Raw genomic sequence first — 9,569 nt, 5'->3', positions numbered from 1 at the left:
GTTAATTTCTGTTTTTGCAGTGTTGTGGTGTTCTCTGTTAGGAGTGTGTAAAAGTGGGGCAAGTACCAGTCTGTTGCAAAGGCCAGCTGAGCTATCTGGCCCTTTGAGCAAGAATCAGCACTTAGCTTGGTTCAAATTCAGACCTTTCACTTAGGCTGCAGATATTAAGGCTACAGGATTTTATTCAACTATGCTGCATATACCTGCTTACGGTATAGTTATAACCATAAGCTGAAGACTGTATATATAATTCAGAAGCAAGGTACTCTCTTTAAATGTGCTGTCCTGTAGTATTTTGACCACTATCTGAACAATGGTTGATGTACCAGTACTTGCTTTAGTCTAAAAAATAAAAAATAAAAAAAAATTAAGCAGCTCTTTTAATCTGATTTTGTAGGGCAGATTAAGACTGTTGCTTAGATCTTTTAACAAAGATAAGATGGCTTAGTTGTTAATGATCTTTCTCCCTGTGTGAAGTGATATATGTGAAAAATAAAACAGAAACGTCTCTGATTAAGAACAAAATCCTTTTGATAGTTCCATTGATGTAAGTATATGGTTGATATCGGCTACCACCATCTGGGGTGTTGAATGATGTTTGTTTCATTAGCTCTCCTATTAATTATTTTTTTTATTGTTGGCTGCTGAAAACCTGCAGGTCTATGAGTTTTGGTAATGATGTTTGCTCTCTAAAGGCTGGATCAAAGCACTTAATGTTGTGGGTGCAATATGTGCTGAAAGGTCATGTTTTTTTGTTCTGTTTAGCCTACAAGCCCCAAGTTTGGAAAAGCAGACTCATATGAAAAACTGGAAAAACTAGGGGAAGGATCTTATGCTACAGTATACAAAGGGAAAAGCAAGTAAGTGGTGGTTTGTTTCATTTAATTTTGTGTGTAAATGCAGATAAGCAGAAGGTATTAACTGATGTTGCTGCGCTTGTACATAGATCCCTATGAATGAATGCAGACTGCTACTGACTGCCATGTGCTCTAGTGAAAGAGGCTGAGACCATATTGCGTAGGTAACATATTACCTTCACATCAGAACAAGATGAAGATCCTATCTTGTTAATCTGATGTTTTGTTTGTACTTTAATGTTGTACTACTTTCTCAATATCCATACCAAATTAAATGTAAGATATTTGATTTTTAGGGGTAAGAGCACAATATACTGTCAAGTAGATTTCTCTGATGTTCTGAGAGCAATGCTGAATATATGCAATGAGTTTGTTAGTCTTTTGTTTGTTGTTATTAAAAAGCTTGAATAAAATAACATGAAGGCAATGAATGTAATTTTGCAGTACTGTAAGTTCATTTTGTTGACAAGAGTTTATTTACAATCGTTGCAGCTACTCCACCTCAAAATAATCTACTGTCTACATGTCAAATATTTATTGTTTTCAGCTGCTTTAAGGTTATTTGTTGCAACTTTTTTTATCCCCAATGCTCTAAGTGCTTCTATATTGTATAAAACAACTCAGTAAACAAACTTAAAATATACTTCTTGAGCTAATGCTTCAAGTTAGCATTAGATAAATCTCAGTTGAGATTTATCTTTCATCAAGCAGTCTTGTGCAAGTTCATATATTTAATCAAGTTTTCATAATCAAATTTTCAATAATAAAGCAGTTCTGAGAGAGGGATCAGGTACGTGCAATGTCTTTATTTAAAAACTTTGTCTAGTGAATGAAAGATGAGGCAACTTACTGTTCTCAGCAGAGAGAATATCATGACAGTCATGGGACAGAATGACTACTGAAACAAGGAAATACATGTTAACATTTTCCAGGGTCATTAAGTTAGGTAGGTACTGAAAATTATTTTTTCAATGAATATTTGTAATAAATCAGAATGAGGGGTGTCCTCATCTCTCAGTAGCTTTGAGATTGATGAGCATAATGACAGCTGATATGAATAAAAACATGTTCTAAATGTAAAAGAAGTATTTACACATCTGCCATGCCAGTCCATGTATCGTCTTTCACTGGCAGTTTTCTTCAACAAAATGCAGTTATGTTGTATTGTTAATGGTTCAGTTACGCATCAGCATAAGTTCCAGACATTATACATATGTAAGCTTTTTATTGGGGTCTACGTAATATGAGAAAACCATATAGATTTCAGCTTGCGCCTTATTACTAAAACCCTTTAAAAATCACAGCACGTATCTGGTGATAGTTATCCCATATGCCTTGGCTTTCAATAAGATTGAATTAAGGCAACAGGGTTGCTAGATGTCCCGTCAATCAGTGGAATAGACTGAAAGTTAAAGCAAAGCGCTTCCCTGAAACTATTTCATTCAGAAGTGATTTGTGAACGTGTTACAAAACATAGATTGGTTAGAAATATTCATTTGTTTTAGTAGAGCTGACTGCAGATCTGTAAGAAATACTTCAATGATTTTAATGGTAGTCAAATAATAAATTGAAATTACTGGGCTCTCTGCATTCTCCATTATAAATAGCAAGCTCTGAATAAGTAGTGTGAATTATAACAATTATATATAACTTTATTCTGCTGCTTCGTAACATCTTTTGCAAGGTCTTTAAAATGTATTTTGAAAAAAGTGTGTGTAACTAGACGGGGCTCTGAGCAACCTGATCTAGTTGAAGATGTCCCTGCCCATGGCAGGGGGGTTGGACTAGATGACCTTTAGAGGTCCCTTCCAACCCAAACTATTCTATGATTCTACGATTCTATAATGCATATGCAGAGAATATTCCTAATGTTACAGTAATATTCCTTCACCTGCTTAATTTTGTTTGGCTTACTTTTTTTTCCCCGCTGAGAGTTTAATAATTCCCACATTACGCAGCACTGTCCAGATTCAGCACCTCCAGTCCAGACTTCTGTTTCTTGAACTAGAGAAACAGTTGAACTACTTCACAGCAGGAAGAGGTTATTCCTTAAGAACAGGGGAACGCTACAGGGGCTATCTGCTATTTCTAAAGGAGTTGTTAGTTGAGGTAATGTGGCCCTGTTACCTCTTCTGTCCCTGTGAGAAGATTGAGTAATCTCTGGCCTGGATGATATCCCCAAAGAAGAGAGAGCATCACTGCTACCACGTAGTATTGGGGAAGACAGATGGACGGAGGGGCGAATAGATGGACCAATGTTGGCTCCGGCCATTCCATGAGAGTCTAACTTTGCTGCTGCTTTTCTGGCAGATTGGCTCTGACTGTTTATAGCTTTATCTAAAATGATACAGGAATAGATACAAAAATTTTTTTCTAGCACCTGATGTAGGTACGTAGGGTGAGACTGTGATATGCATCACTGTGTTCCCCTGGCTACAGGCTCAGTGGGAAGAAAAATGAGCAAAACGGGTCAAAAGAGGGCTGTTTGTTTTGGCATGTGCCCAGTTTTGACTGCTGAAGGATTAAGCCCTTCGTGGCACACCGCAGAACACAGGTATCATCTGCGTTTGGAAAAGCTGGTAATACTTGCACAACAAGTGTGTTTTGGTCAAAATGTTTGAGAATCCCTGATTCTCAACCAGTTCTAATGCTTGGCTTTCTCATTTTGCCAAAATGTTTCTGAGATATGTCCTTAACTGTAGTGGAAGATGGAGAATTTAAGATCAGATCGAGCTGGTTTGAATGACGCTTTGTACTCAGAATTATTGTGCTTAATATTTATCACCAGCTGCATGTGACAAGTAGTGGGGTTTGCTTTTTTCTTTTTTAAAATGCATTACCTGAGATATATTTCATCCTTTTAAATTATTTCCCCTGCTGATCATAATGATGGAATAAAAAATTGATGGTCCTAGCTTACTATTTGAAAAGACTAAAAGATACATACCTGCCTCCAAAGACACAAAATCAGCCATTCCTGTCCTAAAATTTAAAATAATGTGTGCAGTAACTTGCTTTCAGGGCAAGCCTGGCTTTTTACAACTCGGAGCAGGGTCAGCGGTACCAAGCCCTTGCCTTCCTATCAAACCCATTACTTTTCTGTCTGTTTAAGTATTTGTGGCAGTATCCCAGGAAAGTGAAATGAAGTGGGCTAATTCCTCTTACTGGATGATGGATTTCTCTTTTTGTAGTCAGATAAAAATGATTCCCTGGAGTGAGGAAGCAGCAGAGTGAATGGGACTGTGTTATTGAGGAAAGTGAAGGAGTATTCTCTTAGGCTGGGCTTTTTTGTTTATTGGAGAAATAGCCAAGCAGCCATTTGTTTCTGGCTGATGGTTGCATCAATAGGCAAATCTATTTGATTTCATGTGTTGCACATCAGGCGTGAGTAATGAAACTCATCTTGGCATGTTCATTTTCTACTTTCGTTCAGGTTAGATTCTCACGTGTTACTTTGTTGTATAAAATCCCAAGAGGCTGCTTACTGCATGAAATTCAGATCACTTTGAAGGGATTTCTCCTTTTTCTTTTTTTTAATTTAAAATTTTGGAGAATTAGGCCTAGTAATTTACTGATAATGCTGTAAAAAATGATGCAAGTTCCATTGACTAACGCTGTGAATGTTTGCTATGCAATAGGTGCAAGGCAGTAGGTGCCTTTTGAAGTTGTCTATCATTTTATTCTGCGGTTGAGCTGAAGAAGTGCTGTCTGTCTGTATCGACACGTATATCTTCCTGCTGCCGTTGACCTTCTTCCCTTCTTGATTATAAATTTACCGGAACGTACAGCAATGCGATCTGGCTTGATCTGTGGCACATAAACGTTGGTGTGAGTTATGAGAGTCTGGAGATGAAGCTGGTGACAGCACAGAGGAGCTGCTGCCAACCAGAGCCCCTTAAAAAGCAGTGTGGAGGCCTTGCATCCCTGCACTGGGAACTCTGCATATTGCACTTAAGGGGAAAACCTGTGCTTTTGGCAATATTATGAGTTGGCATGGTTTCTGTCCTCTCCTCCCACTGTGTTCAATTGCCCTTCAAGGCAAAGAATTAAAAAAGATTTACCTTGGTTAAAGTGATGTGATCTGTGACTGCTGCTTGCACAGCATGTGTCTGTGTTTTGAGAGGCAAGCCAATGGTATCTCCATCGCTTCTGCGCCGCTGTGATCTCGATCTCCTTCTTGCTCGTCCATGTGATTTTTAGTGTACCTTTACTTTTTTGTGGCACTTGTACTAAGTTTCATGTGCTCAAAGTATTGCAAAAATGTGTAGAATTTGTAACAGAGAGCTCAATCAACACATTTTTGCCTAATTTCCCTACCACAAAATTACACCATTTCAATTTATCCCTAATAAAACGCTTGTCCTAATAAATTCTGGTCCCTATCCATTTTAACTATTAGTATGAGAAACTGGTAGAGTACTGAGCAGAGCACAGAAGAAGCTGATGCTGTCAGTGAGAGCTCAAAGACTGCATAGGTGTAGGGCAGTCCTTCAGTTGAGGTACTTCTCCCATTTCTGCTTGAAATCCGAATTTTTTGTGTTTAAGGTGATTCTAACGTGTACCCAAAGATGAAAGGTATTTTTTCAGATAGCCAGGGCATTTTACATTTTGCCTCCATCAAAGGCAATACCTTTTACTATTCACCTGAAAATCAATAGGGAGTTCATGGTATAAAGAGCGGATCTTAGAGAGAAATCATGCTCAGGAGGGCAGGCACCATGCTCTGCACCAGCTGCGGTTTCCATGCGGTGTTATTCTTGGAGCAGCAGGGAATATTTGAATGATCAGCGGGAACTACCTGTTTTTGTTGTTGGCATGATGTATTGTAGTATGCATTATGAATATATAGCTGACCATCTTATTTAATATCTATGTTTGTGGATGGCTGCTCACAAGAAAAAGGATGACTTAAGTATTTGGATTTTTATATTTATAATGCTGAAACCTTCACTGAGGATGACTAACAGGACTAAATGCTCTTCTGACTTTTTTTTTTAAGTTGCAGAATTTCTTTTACTTGTCATGAAACCTCCATGACTCTTTCATTGTCTTTTCTTTTGTTTTATGTGCAATCTATTGCAAGTGCTGTAGGCTTCGGATGGCCTGAAGAACTTGCCATGGTTTTGTCTGTCATGCTGTAGCTTTTTAGTCATTCTCCTAGCTTTACTCCATGCCCATGTGTGGTGTTGTGTTCACATGCTGATATGTTTCATGTGCAACAGTCCAGTTCACAGATAATATTTTCCTCATGTTTTGGCCAATTTATTTAGACTGAATATTTCAAAATTGCTCTGGTTCATGTTGCCTTAGTGACCTAAACTTTCTGAACCTTTTCTTTTCTTTCTTGCAAACTGTGTGAAATCAGTATTCATCTACAAATGAAACTCTTTTCATCTGAGGATACCAGATGGCTGGAAAAGGAATATATAGTCATGGATTATGAAAAGGCACTTTATGGTTACCTACTAGAGCTTCCCAATTTTTTTTAAATCTTCCCCCCCCCCCTCATTTTTTTTAACTGATGTGCTTAACTGATTTTTGTAGGCTGCTTTTTACTACACATTTTAAAGTCATGACAGGGGTTTATAAAATATGTACATAGATGCTTTAAAAAAAATCTCTAGCATTGTAAATCTTTAATAAAAACAATAACTTCAAGTTGAACTAGATGCAAAACTAATGATTACTAGATGTTGAACTAAAATGCCAAATGGTGGAAAAAATTATTAGTGTAAGTACCAAAATAAGTTGCTAAGATTCTAACTAGAAGATGAATCATTGACTGTATTGATCACTTACTGAGTGACCTTCTCAGTGTTTAAAAGAAATATTGGAAGATTTTTCCTCTGTAGTTGTATATATAAAGAGAACATTACACTATACATGCTGTGCTTCAACCTGCAAAGCAGTTTACAGAGGTGACAGCATTATTATCTCTCGTGGCAAGGGACAAAACTGAGGAAAGAAAATCTAGTATATTACTTACCCAGGATTGCACAGGAAAATGTGGTAGAAAAACTAGGATAGAACACAGTTATACTGGATATAAGTGCTAAAAGTTATTGGATAGTAATTTATTGGGACTGACACATATATGCATGATTGGAATGGTAGAGCAAACGCTGAAGTAATTTGCCATCTAAATGCCATTATGCACCAATGTATTTTCCAGCTAGCTGTGGAATGGCATCTCTCAGAAGCTCCCCTGTGACTGTCGGTGTGCAGAGTTGTAAGAGGCCACTTTACTTATAAGCCATACCACTACGGTTGTCTTCAAATTCTCTTTATATGAAAATCAGTTCTTTATAAGAAAATCAGTGGGACCCAAAGAGATGCGAGGTATACGGAGGAGGACCGGTGCTGTGCATGGCTCTCCCTGCTGCCAGTCCCAAGTGATTTGCTTCCAGCAGGCGTGAGTCAAGTGCAGCCCCTGTGCTTAGATGAGGAGCTGATTAGTTTGAACTGAATGATGCAGGCTGGGAGGTAAGGACAAGGGACCTGGAGGTAAATGCTCTGATGCTGCTCACCTGCTCCTGTTCAAGTGAGGGCTGCCACATTGTTTGTATGAGACTGCATTGAGTCCTGTGAAGAACAGGATCCCTGAGTTCCAGTAACAACACTAATTAATAATTTAAGTCCTTCATCTCTCTCGGAACTCTTTGATCTTCTATTTTTTCAGCCCTAATAAACGTCAGCATTATGAAGTATCTTTAATCCACTGGCTTCTTCTAAAACAAGGTAACTTTTGTTTAGGATGGAGGTTAAAAGATGGTGGGAGTCAAAAAGAGAAATTGAGGGGCCATGTTAGTCCCTTGAATATTTGCACCATTGGGCTTTAGTGGGACTGTAAGTGGTTTTCGTAAACTACAAATGTAAGTCCTTTTCAGTAACAGAAATATAATATAAACCATATTTACACTGAACTGTCTTTTATGATAATGATTAAAAGAAGTGTTTCCCTCAATGTGGAATTAGTTACTCATTGGTAGAATAATCAGAGGTGACTAAACCTACAGTGAATTTGCCTCTGTCAGGTTTCTTCAAAGGAAAATTCTGGCAGAGCCTGGTTTCATTAGGCCACCATGGTCTGTTTGGGGTTTTAGACGTCTGTTTGTGACATTAATATCACTACAGAGTAGATCTAATTAGATATTGTCGGGGTTTGATCATCAAACTTTGAGCTTTTCTTGTAAATGAATATTTAACAATTGAGAGTTACTTTACTTCATAAAAATTAGTTTCTTGAAATGTGTATCAGAAATAAGAGCATCGTCCCAATACCATCTACTGATTTTTCTTTGCAGAAATGTTCCCAAGCTTAGCACTTGCTCAAGTTATAAACTCAGCCTCAACTCCAGCCAGTGGTAAAACTCTGTGTTAAATAAACAGATTGAAATCAGAGTGGCAGATTTTGTTAACTGACTCTTTTAAATTTATTATATTTAGAACATATATTGCATCTAAATATAACTGAAGAACTTGAGAAAATAGTGTTATTGTACTCTTTTGTTCTCTATGTGGCATCGTCAACATCCCCAGCGAAACAAATAAGTCATCAGTTAGTTACTTTATATTCATCAGTATTCTATGTTCTTAATGATGCATTAAAGCATTAAATAATTTCTAATCTTCTCTGCTTTCTCATAAATGGTCATTTTTATAAATGTATTTATTTTGGTAATGCTGATATGTGGTGTTTTAGAAAAGGCAGAATGACACATACTAGCATTTTTTGTAATATTTGGCTCATTTGTGTTTTTTACAATATGCAGACTTTTACTATATGCCACATAAAACAATTTGGACTCATTTTTCTTTGGCCTTCATTGCATATAAAATCAGAAATTTATTAGAAGAGATTATGTAACATCAAAATGCTGAATTTCCATAAATTGGAAAACTGTCCATCAGCTGCTGGTGATTTGCCTAGAGTAAAGTAGCTTTGTGTGATAATTAGAGAGGCTTCAGGACTTTTGTCCTTTCTCTGAAGATTTTTGGATGAGAGAGAGAGAAAGAGAGAGCGCATTAGTTTAGGAAGGAGGACGGCTTGTAAGTTAGAAAACAGCAATTTTATAATCAATATTGTCCTTAATAGAAACTAATGAGGCGGTTGACAGGATGGACATAAGATAAGATAAGTGAAATCCTTGACCCAGTTAAGTGTATTGTTTTGAGAAGCTGTGAAACTGTTTACTTTGGACAGTGAGCAAGAGAGCTGGTTTAATGAATCCTGGATGTTAAAAGGGGCAGCAGCGTTGCCTTTTCACTGCCTAAAAGGCTGTCCACCAGTCAGTTTTTCTACTTGTATTTGAAAATAAGGAAAATACTGAGCATGCTTTGAAAGTTGTGAAAGACAAATGTGAAGCACTATCTGGCAGGAATTCTGCTAACCTTATCTAACCACAACTGAAGACTGCAAAGACAAGTTCTGATAGGTTGCAGAGGTAATTTTCTCCAGGTTTCTCTTTTCAGTGTTGCTTCTAAGGAAATTGCCACGTTATTTTGGCATGTCATCACAAGATTCAGGGCATAATTTCATGACATAGCTGGCTTGAACCCATGGCTCGTTGCTTCTCAAGAGGTGGTCCCAGTTCTTATATATTTTCTAGTGGTTTTTGCTTTTAAAATGTGAAAAATGCCTTTATCATTTCTTAAAATATGATTTCGTTATTTTAGAAAGGCCAGTCTTCTATTTAAGCTCCCTAAGCAGTC

General features: G+C 37.4%; 1 protein-coding gene across 1 annotated transcript in view; it reads left to right on the top strand.

Moving 5' to 3' along the window:
• The window catches only part of CDK14 (cyclin-dependent kinase 14), a 321,566-nt gene that overhangs the window by 89,738 nt on the left and 222,259 nt on the right, over positions 1-9,569 (top strand). Inside the window, exons 3-4 of the mRNA XM_009330527.1 lie at positions 766-860; positions 8,788-8,793. Of these exons, the coding sequence (XP_009328802.1) occupies positions 766-860; positions 8,788-8,793 (101 nt within the window). The remainder of the gene's footprint in view (positions 1-765; positions 861-8,787; positions 8,794-9,569) is intronic.

This window comes from Pygoscelis adeliae, unplaced genomic scaffold (assembly GCF_000699105.1).
Source record: "Pygoscelis adeliae isolate BGI_AS28 unplaced genomic scaffold, ASM69910v1 Scaffold27, whole genome shotgun sequence".
NCBI lineage: Eukaryota > Metazoa > Chordata > Aves > Sphenisciformes > Spheniscidae > Pygoscelis > Pygoscelis adeliae.
This window is presented reverse-complemented; position numbering and strand designations above follow the sequence as displayed.